The sequence below is a fragment of the Aulostomus chinensis genome, chromosome 5 (genome assembly GCF_037954235.1).
Source record: "Aulostomus chinensis isolate RoL2024-O1b breed Wild chromosome 5, RoL_Achi_v1.0, whole genome shotgun sequence".
Classification (NCBI taxonomy): domain Eukaryota; kingdom Metazoa; phylum Chordata; class Actinopteri; order Syngnathiformes; family Aulostomidae; genus Aulostomus; species Aulostomus chinensis.
This window is the reverse complement of record NC_141324.1, coordinates 23093858-23112012: the sequence shown is the minus strand read 5'-3', so window position 1 is coordinate 23112012 and position 18155 is coordinate 23093858. Positions and strand designations below refer to the sequence as shown.

At 42.6% G+C, this 18155-nt stretch overlaps 1 protein-coding gene across 1 annotated transcript; it reads right to left on the bottom strand.

Moving 5' to 3' along the window:
- Positions 1–1275: 1275 nt before the first annotated feature.
- Positions 1276–18155, bottom strand: wnt9a (wingless-type MMTV integration site family, member 9A). The gene is made up of 4 exons (XM_086205015.1): positions 18019–18155; positions 5745–6004; positions 4304–4566; positions 1276–1846 (listed from the first exon to the last, which is right to left on the bottom strand). Exons 1-4 carry the CDS (start codon positions 18108–18110, stop codon positions 1322–1324), a joined length of 1140 nt encoding a protein of 379 aa, XP_086061141.1. The 5' UTR covers positions 18111–18155; the 3' UTR covers positions 1276–1321.

Here is an 18155-nt window from a genome sequence, read left to right as displayed (position 1 = left end):
GCTGCATGTCTACACGTTGAATATGGCTCAATCAAAATTGTGGCAGCTGGAAGAGGAGGGGAAGTGAAATGGTTGGGGGGCTACATTCCTCCAGTTCTCCACAGTTTTCTTTACAACTTCAAAGTATTCAACAATAAAGAAAATAAAATCATAATAAGTGGATATAAGCTCCATCATTTTTAATCTGAGTCGCACAAGAAGCGTTGAGGCGTTCAGCTGTCGGCTGTTATACCAAGGCCGCTGTCATCTCATTTGTTTTTGTGCTATTTCTCTCCATTTTATCCAAATAGTTATAGTGGTTTAAGTTATTCCCTGAACACGAGTTCGCTCAAGGCTGAGAATAGCCTAAACTGACTGGCTTAGTTATTTACTGTTAATGCAACTGCCTAACAGCTGCATATTATATTATTACAAAAAAAAAAAAAGATTGAAAAAAAATTGTCATTTTTGTTCCTCTCCGTGAAGAAGTAGTCCCAGAGGATCTATAAATTATCCACAGCAAGACAACAGACACAAGGGTGTTGCTTTCCAAAGGGCCTTGTCAAAATGAATCAGGAAGAAAAACGAGCGAGCGCACACAAACAAGGAAATATTTGTGTGGTTAGTGGTTTGTCTTAACATAGTTAGATAAGTGGCTTGTATAATAATATCATTACAATATAACTGAATTTATGTACATACATATGCAAACACACAATGTGTGCGAGTGTAAATATGTGCGTGTAGAGTAATTCTTACACCCTGTCTTCTTTGTTCTCTGAATATGGTTTTCATTGCCATAGAAGTCGTCACTCTCGCTTCCCCCTCGCTCGCTATTTAACGTCCTTACATAGAAACACACACATGAATAAAGAGAGAGAGAGACACACACACACACACACCATTCTTCTTTGGGCGAGGCCCTTAAACCAGTCCGTTGGCATTAATGTACATGGATCCACATTAACTGGTTTTCTTGTGAATATATTTTGACTTTTTTTTTTTTTAAACAGGAAAGTAAAAGCTTCTCTCTTGAAGGCAGCGCCGTGACAAAAAAGCTTGAGATGTTCACCCAGTTGTCTGAGAAGGTTTTTCATTCAGCAAACCCACAGGACCTCTGGACCTCGACACACAGAAATCCCTCAAAGTGCTTATTGCTTCTCCATCAGGCCTGCTTCCCTCTGTGTAGAGTTCTGTTCTGACAGCAGGAGCACAACCTTGTGAGAGCGCGCGTTTCCAACTCTTCTGTTATCTTCCACGTGAGCCAAATAGGGGCTGTTAATGGGGTGGTGGTAGTGGTGGTGGTGGTGGTGGTAGTAATGGTTGGGGTGGGTGGGGGGAGTTACCCTTTGCAGGTGTAGACCTCTTCTCTCTGTGTGCACTGCTTGCATTCGACGTAGCAGCACCAGCGCACCTGGCACTGGCAAGGCCGGGTCACCTCCCTGCTTTGGGTGTTATGGCCTCGCCCGCAGCAGATAGCGTCACAGTTCTTGTCCTTGTAGCACTTGCGAGCAGCAGTACCTGAGGAGTACTTGCTGGGTCTACAGAAGCTGGGCGAGTCCTCGATGTGGAGCAAGTCCATAGTGCGTGGGATTTGATCGTTCGGGCCAGGCAGGGGCTGTGCTTGCTGCTGCTGCTGTTGCTGCTGCTGCTGCTGCTGCTGCTGCTGGTTCCGGCCTGTGGAGATCTCTCCCTCCCCCGTGGCCTCGTTGGTGGAGCTGCCAACCTTGACGGAGGTCTCGTAGCGCTGCTTCAGCTGCTTGCCGATCTCATGGAAGGGCAGGAGCTGCCTCCAGCAGGTCTGGACAGTGCAGGAGCCTGACACACCATGGCATTTGCAAGTGGTCTCCACTCCAGCCTTTATTACCTGGGTCACAGACAATGAAAAAAGGTACTAAATTAATGAAACTTTGAAGTGAAAGCTATGTGATTTAATTTAGCTTTGTTTTGTAAGCACATGATGAGGGTGGAGAGCAGCAGTTAGGAAGAGTTATAATTTAACATTCCTTTTTGATATTATTAAAGACTTCACTTATTGCTTGAGAGCTATGATCAAAATAATCAAAAGAGGAACATTGTAACATTTTGTTCTCACAAAGACCAGTGAATAAAAATTGGTATGATAACCACAAAAGACATTTTTGATTAAACTAAATCCCGATTATTATCGTAGGTGGAGGGAGGCTGCAGCAGAGGAAAGTATGTGATATGATCACAACATTCTCCTAGTGCACTTATTATGTCACGATGGAGGAAAACCATCATCTGTAAATTTATATATCAGCGTAACAGATATTGTCAGCTAAAAAAGACGACTTCACGTTATTTTAACAGTACTTGACCTCTTTGACGCTCCGCCAAAATCCACTGGAGAATCGACCGCAATGTCAAAAGCAGCAGTGTGTGAAAATCAATGACAATAACACATTGTCTTCGATGAGGTTTGGACGGCATCTACATTTCTGTTCTCAGACTGTGAAAGACATCGGCGAGCAGGAAGTCCATATTCATCACACCAGCAGGTCAAGAAAATTTGATAGGTCAGCTTTTAAAAGGGTGGTGGTGGTGGTGGGGGGGGGGGGGGGCTGCAGAGGCGAGCGCATTCCAGCTCTCTCCTCATGTGGGAATTTATCGCCGAATGCGGTACACCAAACTACATGTGCGAATCAAACAATGCTGTAAATCTTTTATCACAAATAAAATCTCTTGAGGGGTTGTACTTTGGAGAGCCAAGTTGAAAAGGAAGAGTCTCAATTGGTCTTTAGAGACGGCAGGTTTGCGTCCGCTAATATTTGGGAAGTGTGCCTCTGCTATAACTCATTTTGAAGCTGAAATGAAAATGGCTACAAGAAAAAGAAGATTGCTGACCTTTAGTTTGCTTTGGTTTGAACGGATGTGACCGTTCTATCTTTTGCAAATACATTTGCTCACTGATCATGAGGCCGTTGCCCGTCTAATCTGAGAGCGAGGACAAATATTGACGAGCAGATTTCACCTAATTTACGGAAGCATAATCACTTTTATTCTCTGCAGGGACGCTTTCTTTACAGCTAATCTGATGTGCTGATATTAAGTTCCTCTTTGGTCAATTTAACTATATTTGGATAGTGTATTTTGTATTTGCAGTAGTCATTTACCAGCAGTGTAATGTTTAAACCCCAGCATTACAAAAGCAAAACTCCAGATATGGTTGACCAGTATATCCGGGATAAAGTGCACAATGAAGTGGCATTTCTGACCTTCTGTTTATCTACACAACTGCGCAGAGCTGAGACTCTATTGTCTTATCACTATTTTCCCACCGTGTCTGATTTATGTCTAGAAATGAACCCCATTTGAACCGGTTTCATTATAACTCAAACACAGCTGCTATGAAATTATGACTTTAATAAAAGAGCGACACATGGAGCACACATTTTGCAATAAAATCATCGCATACTTAACTCTCTCCTTTGCTTTGAACTCCCTACATATTTCATGACTAATTATTGGCTGCCATTTAAACTTAATCATAGTTTACTGTTTAATCATTAATGTTTTCATCTTATCAAAGAATCAAATTCCGTTGCTGTCACAGACGGGGAGTGAATGGAAAACAACTTACAGGGGAACTATTTAGTACTTCCATGAGAATCGGACACTCACAGGAGAGAGTCCCTTCGAATTGCATGAGTGATGCTCCAAAGTCAAGTCAAGTTAAATTTTATTTATAAAGCCCAAAAACACAAATCACTGTCGCAGGTTACCTCAAGGGGATTTACAATTACAATTTACGACACTGTCCATCTGCAGACCCTCGATTTCAGTGAGGAAAAGTTTCAAAAAACCCATTTAACACACTGACTTTTCACCTTCCCTGACAGATACACGACGGAGTATTTGTATACGTGTGAAGCGGATCCTTTTAATATACTTCAGTTGGCTTTTATTTTGCTTTTTGACCACTTGGGGAAACTGAAACAAGCAATAAACACGTTATCGCTTCCAACATATTATCACCTAATAAAGCTGCTAAGGCAAATGTATTAGCAAATATTTACATAGTTAACGGCGTGTTTGGTGCCAGATAAGCAGTATACAGTTAGTTTATCGGAGATGTTTCACAAAAAAAAAAAAAAAGTTGCAAGTAGCAGCTGGAAACCCTGTTGAGAGCAATGAAACGGAACTAAAACAGTATCACTGCGGGACATAAAACCTGAACCGCACTAAAACACTCTGAAGTAGAGTCCGCTGATAATTCTCCACAGGTTCGTATTTAAAAACATTCCCTGCAGTAACTTCAACTGAAAACTGATGTGACTTGGAGAATTTTCTGACTTATTACCTTCAGACCCACGTTTGTGTTGTGCATGTCCACGCGTGCACGGAGGTCCTTATTGGAGCGTTTGCCCAGGAAGTCCTTAACAAACTTGTTGGCATATTTGAGATTATCTCCACAGCCGCCCCACTGCCAGGCTTTACGGTTCTCCAGGTCCGGGGCCTCGTCGCACGTGCAGCGCTCCATCCGTCCGGCGCTGCAAGCTTTAGCCATGGCGTGGGTCAGGCCCGCCGAGGAGATGGCGTACAAGAAGGCTGTCTCTTTAAATCCTGCAGAAGCACATGATAGATATTACTTAAATTCAATGTGTCAGTTTCTGTTATTCAATAAAATGAAATGATTGTGTGCTTAATTTGGTATGTAATATTGGAAAATACATCAAAAATATGAATAAATCATATAGTTTCCTCCTCCAAATTAACCATCATGGTGTGTTTTACAGTCTCCTGATCCCTATCAGCTCTATTGCTCTACATACAGGGAGAATAACAAACACTGCATCAAAGTGCACAGTGAACGATCCGACTGCAGGTTCTGAGCAGCTCCCATAAGCTTTGTGATGTTTTACTGCACCAAGAAGGTTTTTTTTCCCCTCATAAAAGCCTTCAAATTGAAAACAGACTTGTGTTATTTGATGTACAAATCACATTTATTTTGTTTTCTTTTGTGCAGGAAAACTGTTATTGAGAATGCAGCGTATGCTACAAATAAATGGCATAATGAGACCAGCTATTAACTGAGTTTTTAACCTTTATTTTTTCAGGGAGGGTTCACCGAGGGCAATGCTTGCTTCTGCAGAAACGCCCCGATCACATTCCCACCTGGAGGCCGCTCCGTGTAACCAGTCTTGTCTGCTGCCTGCTGAGGTGCAGTGGTTTTCAGGGGGGGGCTAGGGGGTTAAAGGTCTTGCTCAAGGGCACCTCAGTGGTGGTAATGAGGGAGGAGCAACAGCTGCCTCTTCACTTTCCCCACACAGATTCATCTCAATTACAATCAGCAGTTAAGTTGCCAAATGTGACCAAGAGGTTTGTCTGAGATTCAGGTATAAAAATCAACTGATTAGAGAAGCCTTCCGACATGTTGCACATGGAAGTGGAAAGTGCTGTTTGATGCTGGTGACACCAGAGGGTTATTCTAGGGCTACTCTGTTATAAGTGTTTGTACTTTGGTTTATAAGTACAGAGTGAGGGGTTTGTCAATGTGCATTTTTTAATTTCATAAGGATATATGGAGATTATATATTTATATCTATCTATATATATATATATAGATAGATATAGATAGATAGATAGATATAGATAGATATATAGATATATATAAAACCAAGATCTTTCCACCTCTCCCATTCAACCTGTACTTTACTTTCCAGTTTGCTACAATGAACCACAAATCCCATCACTCCATGACCATACACATTTGTTTTCCAGCTCAGAATAAAAGAGAATACCTCTCTTTAGTATGTTGGCCCGGTGGCGCCCCTCTAAGGTGCAGTTCCACCTCTCGAAGCGGAATTGATATTGGCATTCTAGGGCGCTCATGGTGATGGCCTCTCTCAGGGTCTCCGCCACGCCCGGGTCTCGTCTGCACATCCTGCGCTGCTTCTTCTCCAGTTTGAGCCGGTCACACAGCTTGTAGTGGGCCCTGCCCATGTTCTCTTCTGGTAGAGAGTTCAATGGCAGGATAGACAACGGTTCATTACCTGTCAACCTAAAAGACCACAGAGACAAAGAGACACTCAGTGGAAACATCTTGATAAATGTTCCAATAAAGCGCAGGATGCTGACCTTCCTGGATACACAGTCTGTGTTGAAAAGATATAAAGAGCACAAGAGGCACAGCTGGGGAATATAACACTCAGAAGTTTGGTTAATGTTCAAATGAATTCAGCTGTTCGGTGGTTAATGTTCAGGGGAATTCAACATTAGCTGGAGATTGTGATCAACCTCCAACACAGGCGTGTCAGTGTCAGAACAAATTCTCCGCAGAGGTGGGAGAGTTCTTTCTTTTCATAAAGCTCCCGACGGTTTGTCCCTGTTCAGACCTCGATCACGCTGCAGCACCAGCAGCACGGCTACGTAGTACTCTTGTTACACATTATATACAATTAAATCATATTTTTATTGTGAAATCCAACAGAATAGGTTGGCAATTTAACGTAAAAACGTATGGAAAAGGTGTTTGATCTCAAGTATCCAATATTTATGCGCAAAACTATTGATGCAACTCTAAAAGTTTTCTTTACTCTTGAGTGTTGTGCGTGCGGGACCTCTGCTGAAAGATATAAGACCCATCTGTATCGGCCAGTCTTGATCAGTGTCAGTGGTAATAGCCAACAGAAACCCCTGTTGCAATTCTCAGTGAAATGATAGTATTCCTAAAAAGTTTAGACTCATTTCAATAGATTTTTAATGGCAAACTTTCTACAATAAATCTCTTTTTTTTATTGCACTTATAGTTTTGCTATCAAATAAAATGCTTCATCACAAACATATTCTGTTTGATTACACAATAAAGGACAGAGAGGTAAGTCCACAGCGTGGAGACGTATTTAAAACAATGCATCTAGCCAGCGTGACCGTGATACCGCACGCGTGTGAAACAGCAGCTAGCGGATACTTTTAATATTGCTGTCATACACTGGGGGGGGGGGGATGTCACTCAACAGTTGCGCTGTATAGATTTAAACATGATCACACCACAGGATTTACACTCCCATTATAGAATCCCCATACAAAAGTCCAGGATCCAGGATCTTAACACTGCAGCACATTTGAAATATAACAAGCAGAAGTTTAAGCTCTAAACATCGTATGGAGAACATGTGGTGGACTTGCGCTCCTCTCGTCAGTTTATTTAAGGGAAGCGTATATAAAACAAGCAAGGACTGCCACATAGCTGGCAAAACCCACGACCAGCGTTCTGAGGTCGTGATGGGAAAAACAGAGCATTACTTTCATAAACACACACAGGGGACATGACTGTCAGCCTACGACCATTTTGGTCACACCAACCGACAGAATTGGCACTGTAGTTGTTCATTATGTATAATTTCTGGCCTCCTTTACACCCTTAAAGCGAAACCGAAGAATAAATGGATTTACAGAACTCCCAAATGGCACAAGACTTCAGGCAGATGGGCTTTTGTGCACGACTGACACCACATTTAATGCTTCACTGATCAAATCTCTCACTACCTTTTGCATCAGTCGAGGAATGCAGCGTTGATTTCATCCACACACATAATAACAGTCCATCAAACGTCCTTCAACACAACAGATAAAAGAACCGAGTGATGGAAACTGTAAAAATGATTGTTCTTAAATAGAGAGCTGAGTGATATTCGCAATCAAATGAATTTTCTTGTTATCATTTAAACAAAAAGGGTCAAATAAGGTGCGACAACAGCTGAATGGAATCTTGCCACGGACTTACAAAAGCGAATAAACAATATTCTTGAATATCTTGTCAAGGTGTTCATGCTGGATGTCAGAAGTGTTGACTCGTGATCTGCATTTCTCAAATTTTTGCCTTCATTGCTGTTTTCCAGAGAAGATTCTGTCAACACTCATATTCCTCTTACAGCAAGTCAGGGGGGTTCTTCAACGAGAGATTTGTTTTATTAAGTCAAATAACTGACTGAAATGTTTCCCCTTGAGTCCTCGGTGTCATACCGATGGTCTTAATAGTTCCCATATGCCATTCGATATAGTCTTAACAATGCCTTCGCTGCCAGTAGTTCAGAGTCCGAGCAGTCAAATCAAACAGGAGGCATCGGGATTTGCTTTCAGATTGGGTCAAACGGTTTCCTTTTTACAAAAGCATGTTTGCTTTTCCTTAACTTGTCTGACAGCTATGAATTTTCAAATGGAAACCTGGCAAGCTGTGTCTTGACAAAGATTGCTCTCCCAACACACTTAAACATGCAGGTCGGAGGAATATGTGGAGGTACACAATATGTGAGCACTGCGTCTCTCGGAATAGCTGATATTTCTAATTGTTTCAAGCTTTGTTAGAATACACTCCCTTAACAATGCCAAGGAAACCTGTTTAAAGAGCCAAAACAAACAGTTCCAGCTGTTACATATGACTGACAACCGTTCCACAACATTTCAAAGACTGAATGACGGCTGTGGAGTGCCTCCATTTGAAACATCTGTGCTGAAGAAGAAAAAAAAATATTAACAATTCCAGATATTCAAATCCGCACTGCACCAAGAATCCCCTATGCCCCGGGACATGTCTGCTAATTTAAAAAAAAACAAAAAACAAGCAAATACAGGTTTTAATTAGTAGATTAACAAGAAATCCAACACCGATTGGTGGTAATTTACCATAAGATGATGTACACATTCCTCAGTGAGACATGCATAACAGGTATCAGCATCAAATCTTCCAAAAGCCCACATGCCTGCCAAAAACAGGAGAACCACAAGAACGACAGCCCTCAACTGTCTGTGGGACCGTCTGAGACAGAATGATGGTCTGAGTGGAGCTGGAGGGAGGCCAACAATGACATGACATTGATCTCAGCGCTACTGTCTCTGTGGCTTGTTTCACAAAGGCATATTTCTGGCGAGTTACAAAGACAGCCTGGGGGTAAAGATTTGAGAATGGAGAAACACTTCACGGAACTACTGGCCGGGGATCGCTCTTGAGCATGTTTCCACTCTGCGGTAAACCAGAAATAGTCAAATTATATCACAGATGTACACTGACTATGGACCTCCTACCTATAACCGGATGCAATCTTGAATATTTACAACACTAAAACTCAAGTTTAATGTCATTCTTAGTCTTTAAATCAAATTTGAAATGTTTTTTCTGGATGCGGGACTGTGACCAGTGCTGTCACCCTAATGTGATCTGAAAAAAAGAGAAAGAAAAAATATTACTCTGGAGTTTGGTGAAGAAAAAAAACTCCAAACTGAATGAGAAAAAAAGTGTTGGAATTACAAAAAAATTACATATCTCAAAATGAAATATACCAACTGAAGTCATCATATTCTGCTCCCATAACTACGACTGCTGAAAAACCAAAAGCCACAGCCACATGTCATCTGTGACAACTACATTCACTTATAAAAGTCTTATCATGAAATGTAAGAGTGACTAAACTGCTACCTTTTAAATTAGAAATCGTGAGTTTTCACATCATGGACCAGTTTCTGTAGGTATATTTGCTTGAGACGTTGTCACAGCAACGCCAATTACGCATGCAATATAAAAGCAACATATAAAACTCTATATTATCCTCCACGAGCTGGGATTCTTGACTTTTTTTCCATTCACACACACTTTGCCTTGGTCGTTGTGCAGCTCTCACGCTGCGCCTCCTCCGCCGTCTATCACTCGCTAACACTGGAGTTTGTTTAGTTCTTTCTCTCGACGTGTCAGCACCTCCCATTGACTGTGACATTTAACTTTATATACATTTTCCATTTCCAACGCCTCTGAGTCGATCCCTGGAGAAAATCATTGACTAGCCCTAAACTTCGCCGTCATCACTCCCTCCTCTGGCTTTACTTTAACAGTCCTGGAAGGGACCCTCAGCTGATGATTCGGCTCATTCTTCATTGATTGGGTATGTAAATATTAAAAGAAAGGGTGATAAAATCTTAAAGAGTGGAAAACATGCTGTATGATCACTCTTAAATTAACGTTTAGGGTCAAATCGATGCGCCAAGACATGCACAGGAGTGTGACTGCTGATGTTATTCATACACTCACACAGGAAGGCAGCTCAGACCAGGTGGTATAGATTAATCTCAGGAGGAAAACTTTGCAAATGATTGGCTAGTTAATTGATTTCCACTTAAAGGATACTTTCGGTGTCTTTGAACGTAGGTCTAAATGATTATTAGGGTCAAAGAAATGAGGAATGAGTGAGAGCGCTGTGTCCAGCAGCCGTGGAAAGGCTGCGATGGAGTATTTGTGATAAACGCTTCTTTTTTGCTGCAGACAGGAGAAATCTTGCTCAAAATGTTGCAGGATGTGACTGTTTGCTGGGAGAAATGTGAGTGAAAGTTAGTCGAGATAAGAGTTACAGTACTAAAGGCCAGCGTGGAATTACCTGAAAGAGAGAAACGATGTCATTGGTGCAACAGATGACACGCTTTAAAGGCTAGCTGTGCTACACATGGTTGAAAAACGCTTCATCCATACACTTGCAGACCATTGAATTAGCAGCGACTGTCGTGACTGGTTTGACTACTCCTAGACGAATAAAAGAAGATACCGAAATGCCTCTTCCTGAGAAAAAGTGCTTTTGTGAGCGCTAACAAAGAGACAGGAAGTCATGTTATTAGATGAATGTATTGTGATGAGCAAGAATCAGGAAGTTCACAGTCAATAAAGCCAGTGGGTGGGTACTACTAACTCGTACTACCCTGGAAGGCGCAACACAGAGAAAACGTCAATCTCTGCAGGTAGAATCTGAGTCTGTCGGAGATTAAAAAAAAAAGCTTCTTTTTTTTGTGGACGTACTTTGACATGAACAATCTCCTGACCACCTATCAAGACAGACTATATCAGACTGTTAGAGTGAGCAAAAGCCAACATTTACACAGTCTTTGGAAAGTTTTGTTATATTTCCCATTGTAAAACCTTCATTTTTACATAATTCCTTAGAAAATCCAAAGAAGAAATCATGTTTATATCTATGTCAGAAATGTTGGAATGCATATTTTGTCATACTAGACTGACTTAAGTTGTATGATATATTAATTCATCTCTAAAATTTTAAACTATAATACAGAAAATATTGCGATGGCGAAAGCACAAAGACAATCTTGACTGCATCACCTACTGTTAAGCAATATCACCGTGACAAATTCCCCCTTTTTTTGAAGAAAAATTGCACGGGTCGACTGCTATTTTTCAAATTTGGAGATAAGCAATAAACACTGTGCAGCAGCAAAGTCTTCCAGCCATTTTAACCCAGCGTCTGTTTATCATCTCCATCCCCCACAAGACTGACAGGTGCTTGGCTGTGTTTTGTGTATGATATGTTACCATATACATGCATGCAAGTGCGCACACGTACGGGCACTTTTTAAAAGACAACACCTATAAGAGTCAGTCGTGGCTGAACGCGCCCAGGCAGAAAAACAAAACACAAAAGCCAAAGTTTCTCCATCAGCCTGAACTTGCAGGTTAGTCTAGTGCCCCCCCCTTCCTTCACCCCCCCCCTTCTTCTCAACTTCCCCTATTCCCACTGGTCAATTACTCTAAACGAATGCCAATCATTCCGCCCAGCTGTTGGCTCCAAACAAAGCCTCCTCTAGACAAAACCACCGCTGTCTATGAACATAAGCTACACAGTGACAGACATGACAACATGTCCAATCTGTCACAAAGACAAACTACCTTCCTTACTCACCTGAGATTAATCTACGCGTATTAAAAGATGTTATTCATTCAATTAAATCCTCTCCTTTTCTTCTTCTTCTTCTTCCTGCCTTCACAGCATTTAAATGTTCCTTTCTGGGGGGGGGGGGGTGAAAAAAAAAGAATGTTTTTCTCAGAAATGTTGGATGAACTTCAGACCACCCTGCCCAAGTCCCATCTGGTGTATCACAGCTCAGGCCATGCCAGAGGTAGTAGGAATGTGTGTGTGTGTGTGTGTGTGTGTGTGTGTGAGTGTGTGGTGTTTTCCCTCTGGCCCACTCTAACTATAGCTGACAATGTGCTCCACAGCTTCAACTCTGAATAATTGAGGAAACCATGATTCAATGCTGACTGACTCTCTGGAACGAGGAGTCTCCAGTTTATTGTCCCCCTCCAAGAAAAGAGAAGACATTCTACACCAAATTTCATTTAAAAATAATTCAACTTTTTTTTTCCTTCCACTGCCATTCATTCCCCAAGTCATTAAAACCAGAAATAGGGGAAAGAGTAAACGATTATGTATGAGGCTAAGATAAGATTAGTCACTGGTTGAAAGCACTGGGGTGTTGTGACTACAAGCTGTGACTGACACAGTACAGTAACATGACAAAACCGACTTTGGAAACAAGGTGGTACTGGCCTGCGACTTACTAAGTCATTATTAGTTGAGTAATGAGCATTTCTGCATAGTCGGAATGTAATGTCCAGAAGCACTGCTGTTAATAATGTGTGTGTGTGTGTGTATGTGGGGGGGGGGGGGGGGTGTAAGTGTGCTATCTTGCATGACTTAACAGGACATGACCCAGTGTTATGTCATCAGCTGTCCTTTCTGGACATTTACAAAGTCTGTGTCACACTAACTCACTGATCTGCTCAACTTCCTGTTTTATAGCAAATGCATCAGGGGATTAAACGTGTCCCTTATTCTCACACACGTGTAAAAGGAGAAAAATGGTCAGGCTAATTCAGAGCAGTGAATGGGAGTGCTGGTAGCTGAGCAGCGGGACTATAGGAGCTGGGTTTGGGAATGGGAGTGTGTGGCATGGTAAGAGGTTTAACTGCTATGTGAGAACTCATGGCTTCTAAGGTCAGCAGCTCAGTTATAGTCACTGTGTGACTGGCACAGATTGGGCGAGCAGCAGTGTCCGCATGACTCTCCTGTTCAAGCCTACACCATGGCACAGAGCAGCCCTGTACCAGCGCACCAGCGCACTTAACACGTTCAGGCACACATACTGCAATCCAACATGCTCACACAAGAACCGAGGCCATATTTATTTGGTAGGAGAGCAAAACAGTTTGACTCCTAAATGTGTTGTACAAGGAAGATATTTCAATGTGCTGCCATGCTTTCATTTATATTGAATACACAGAGCATGCAAAGTCAAACCACAAAATCACCAACAACACAGTAGCTGTTTTGAGTTACTCATGCCTCAGTAACTGCAAGTGGCTGAGTTTATTAACGGTTATTTACTTAGAAAGATTTGACTTTTCCTCTTTCTAATTGCTTAAAAGGCCTGCAGAGTCTAAATCAAAGAATGCCAGTCATCTGCTGTAAAAGTTGCTGTGACATTCAAGTGAAAAAGGTGGAACATGTTATTATGTCTAACTTGATAAATATCCCTCTAGTACACACACACACACACACACACACACACACACAGCCTGAAGAGAACAAGTTAAATGCAGCCATGTCTGGGCCCATTGATGTCAGTGAATATCCATTCTAATACTCAAGCTTTATGAGAGATATGAGGCAAACCTCGGTCTATGTAATAACACCCATTTGGCAAACACACACATTTGAGTGGCGTATTAGTGCATGTCAGGTCAGGTCTCTATAGGATTGTGTTTATGCAAGCTGATTGTTCAGATAAAGGCCAGTGAAAAGCTAACTCTGCAGTTTGGAAAAGGTATGGCAAATCCATACAAATATTTTTTTTTCCTCTTTTCATTCTAATAAAAGTGCTGCTTCAAGATAAAAGGTTGAGATACTGCATTTAACTGAGTGTGTGTGTGTGTGTGTGTGTGTCTGTGTGTGTGTCAATCTGCTAATCTTGGCCCATGTGAAGTGTTATGTCTCTACCCTACAAACTAAGCAGAGGATGTGGTCAATGATGGAAAACACAAGACATAGTGGTCACGCTAACTAGCATCATCTCATCAATGCCTGACCACTAAAAGTATCTTGCGCCTACGTTAGTTTTCCTGTTTTGCAAATTGCCCATGTCTCCAGCTGCAAAGATCATCACGTTTGTAACCAACAAGAGTTTCCTTCAACGGGAATTTCCTTCCCATATCTTCTGAGTATCCACTGGTGACTGGTAGGACTGAGCCGTCTTTTTAAAATCTAATATGTCTTCGCTGCGGTCTTTTTAGCCCACTGCTGACGCTTAAGTTCTTTTGATGTGATCAGGCCAAACACATTTTAAAAGCCCTTCCAAACCAAGTAATCTTCTGTACAACCGTGCTATTATACTGTATGAGCCTCTTACCAACCCACTACAGACACCGCTGAAACCTCCATAACAAAGATGCGCATCAAACTGACATTTGTGGTGAGTCAACCCATAAAATGAACAGTCTTGTGCATCACTCGGTTTAGAGAAGACATGGAACTCTGACCGAGACATGATTATTTTCCTTTGTAAGAAAAAGTTATGTCACACAGGTTGACCACAACTAAGTGTGTCTTTTCAGTACACAGCGCTGGCTGCCCTCTGCTCTCATTTCCCACTCTCTTTCTCCTACTAACTGCTGATTGAGGACCTTCCTGCACTGTCAGACGACGCTGCACCACCCTGTGGCCTCCTCAGGAACAGTGGGCCTTTTCTGGGGAACAGCAGGGCAGGGTAGTCAAAGCAAAGCATGGCTTAGCTTAAATCCGTATGTATCAAACAGAAATATAAAGAAAACAAAGCTCTCTCATTTCAGAGGCCATGCAGACTTACATGAAAGCCCCCAGGTTTGCGTGATCTCACCACACTACACAGTCGCACCGCCAGTGCTGAGAGAATCCTATCTTCTTGGCCCACTGTAAAGTGATACCCTTTGAGGTGTGGCTGTAGCCACAGGATATCCTATGAAGCTGGGAAATCCCTCTATCAACGGTGCTCCCCGCCTTGCTGCACGTCAGGGCTAATCAGTCCTTAAGGCCTGGTAATGAGACGCCCGCCACCACTGTCTGCCAGGCAACGCCAGCCTGAGCCCACACTAACTCTGCTGCTCCTAATGAGTGGTAATCACCCAGAAGCTCCCCACAAACCACGGCAGGGACGGCGGCACGCACATGAGGCAGGCAGACCATAAGATGGGAGGGGAGAAAGAGGGGAGAACCAGAGGGAATGTTTACATGGAGCCTCTTTTGGTTTAAAACATAAAACCCTCTGCTGTTTGATACACACCAGGAACTAATTCACCTCAGTGATTAAAAAAAAAAAAAAAAAAACTTTTACAGCTGAAAAAAAAAGAAAAAAAATCCCTCCCCCTCTGTAAATTTACTCACATCCCATTTGTTATACTGTTGTTTTTGGCATCGTGCCTCACTGAATGGGGCACTGAAAACAATACCACCATCTGAAAGGGTTATCAGCGCTGCTTCACAGACAAAACTGATGATGGCCGTGAAAGGATATGGCAGTAATCAAGCAGCAATAGACGCCACTATATTACTGTTGTGCCTGTGTGATTGGTAAATCCCACTTGCATGACTGTGGGCAGCTTTCCTGTATGTGCCGCACGTGAACTAAATAAAAACAAACTCAGCGTTAGGACTCACATTCAGCGCAGTTTAAAAGACCACAGAATGACATGTCTTTCACCAAATATAAACCATCGGAGCCCGTCAGACAGCACTCGCACTCCAGATGGGGTCAACTAGGAAAAGAAATCACTTCCATCTCCATACAATAACCCATCAGGGTAGTGTTTTGTTATTAAGTAACAAACACTCCGCTGATTAGGACTCCAATGATAACAGATTTAGCAGAAGCAGCACCTGCCACAACAGGCCGAGGGAAAGAAAATGAGCGCTCACATTCTTGTGGCAAAGGATGACAATTTAAGCGGGTGCTTGACTACGCCAGGAATCCCACCCCACCCTCGACTGTGCAGACTATGGGCAGGAGAGATTGTGTTTATGTTACACTTACGCTCCACCGCACTCTGGAAATTGGGTATGCAACATTGACCCTCTATTTTGAGTAAATCAGTACCCAGGAGGCCCTAGGATGCCTCGTGCTCGTGGAATATTTATCTGAACAGGTTTGTGTTGTACAGTCAAAGGCGAGCAGGAGCGGGTCGGAGAGTCACCGGTGTTGAGTTTCTGGGAAGTTGGCCACAGGGCAGTCCCTTTTTCTGTCTGTGTCACCTGTGCAGGCTCTTTCTTTGCGTTTCATGTTGCTCAGCTGCAGGGCTAAATCATTCACTGACACTCATTCATATTCGTCCCTCGCCGGGCCACCGACTAATAAATCTGCAGTATTGTAATACCACGTGTTTCTCTGCACTGAACAGGCCACAGATAGACTGACAGAGGGGAATTGAAAACAAATGCTAACAGAATAAGTAAATATGCATTACCATTAGGGCCATTAAAACTGATGTGAGTGCCAATTTGGCACGTCAACCTTAATACCTACAGCCTGCCAAGAGCGACTTTGTAACAGGGAGGGAGAGAGAGAAACAGAGACGGGGATTACATTTGTTACATGGGGCTGCACTGACACTAAAGACAGACAACGTACTAAATATGAGCCCGAGTATTACAGATGATGACGTTTTACTGAAAAGGGCAGAGATATTTCCACCATATGGAGCCGTTGCAGGTGCCATACAGCATGTTTGCATTGCCCAATTTCCAACAGTGAGTGCCAACTCTTTGGTGCAACACCCAAGAGACACATCGTTTAACTGGAGACGTGAAAAACTGGTTGTAAATCACAACAATCCAGTTTAGAACATTGAAATACTTCCAGAATTGCTGATCTTTTCATGCTTAACTTTTTTGGATACATCCAGGAGATGGGAAAGCTCTATTCAAAAAAGGTCTAACGGGCCCTTAGGGGACGTTTCCTGTGCTCAAAACAGTTCACCTAACACTCCTGGATCCCGCACAACACCCATACCTGCCATAAATTTGACTCTGCTGGACGGACTTCAAGTGTCATCGGACATTTGTCTCTGTAGGGAGCACTTACAACTTCCAGCGGAGATATCCGAAGACAGAACGAAGATAAAGCTTGTGTTTAAGTTGGCCGTTTTACGAAAACATCAAAACTCTCCCGTTCCAGGTGTGACACAACAGCTGCCCCTCACCTGACATCCTGACCTCTTGGTGTCCCTTCACTGTAACTCAATCATCTTAAATGAGAGCTTGAGTTCAGTGCATTAGTAGCCACTCTGAAGTGGAGGTCATAGTGGGCTACACCTTAAAATCCAAGGCGTTCCCCTTCAATGACTGACTTGGAAATATACACCCTTGTGCTCTTTCTAATTAAACATTATATGGCAAGATTTTTGAAACGCAACATCTCTAAGATTAATTTCCTAACACGTGTTCCAAGTGTTTTTTAAAAGTTGGTGGAGGCAGCAGAAAACCCCTGCCAGAGTTGTGTGATGTTTATGCTGGATGGAGGAATTTTCAGTGCAAGCTGAGCAGACGTTTCGGCCACCAGTTCAGTCAGTCAGATTGCTTTATTGTTACCAGCTGTTGAGTCTGAGGCATATACACTCACCTTTCGCTCCGCGGCTGTTTTCAGAGTCGACTGAGGATATGATTTTACAAGTGTTTCAGCAAAATAATCACTCGACCGCTACCTGCCATTCAAACGCGCCAGGAGTCCGTTTACAGTGGGCGCTGGCTCAATTGTCTCGGAAAGAATGGCTTCAACTATATATATATATATATATATATATATATATATATATATATATATACACACACACACGCCTTTTGTGAGGGACTGTTGCCTGCTTGGGTATTCAAAGACATGTCTTCAAATGTGCAATTGTCAGCAGCTTCAGAGAGGCCAGCTCATGTGCAGACAACCTGCAACAGCCTCCAGCTGTGACCGCTGAGCGCTGCGCAACAGCCGCCAACTGACACCCCGCTGACCCGCGGATATTAATGTAACCTAAACAAGTCAAATACAATAAATCAACAAGTTTGTTCTCCTGCACAGCTGCTCGATAGACTCAGATTCGGGTTTTTTTTTTTCCTTTTTTTCTTCTTTCGCCTCCCCGTGAGGATAAAGGAGGAAAAGTTGTAGCCTACTTTTAAAGAACCAATCAGATCAATGAGAGCAGCATCACGCACGTGTGTCAATTCTTACCCGAAATACGCAGCGGTCGGTCCGGGCAAGTTGAGAAGATTCACTATAAGTGTGAACGATAACCATCCCAGGAGTAGGTGTCCATCCAGCATTTTGCTGCGGCTCCAGGGCAGATCATTTCGTTTCTCCTGAGTAGC

Excerpts from the sequence above, each read along its gene's own strand:
- wnt9a (XM_086205015.1), bottom strand. The coding sequence starts at position 18,110 with ATGCTGGATGGACACCTACTCCTGGGATGGTTATCGTTCACACTTATA. Across the intron at positions 4,567-5,744 it reads GGCCAACATACTAAAGAGAG|GATTTAAAGAGACAGCCTTC; the intron begins GTATTCTCTTTT and ends GTGCTTCTGCAG. Across the intron at positions 1,847-4,303 it reads ACACAAACGTGGGTCTGAAG|GTAATAAAGGCTGGAGTGGA; the intron begins GTAATAAGTCAG and ends TCTGTGACCCAG.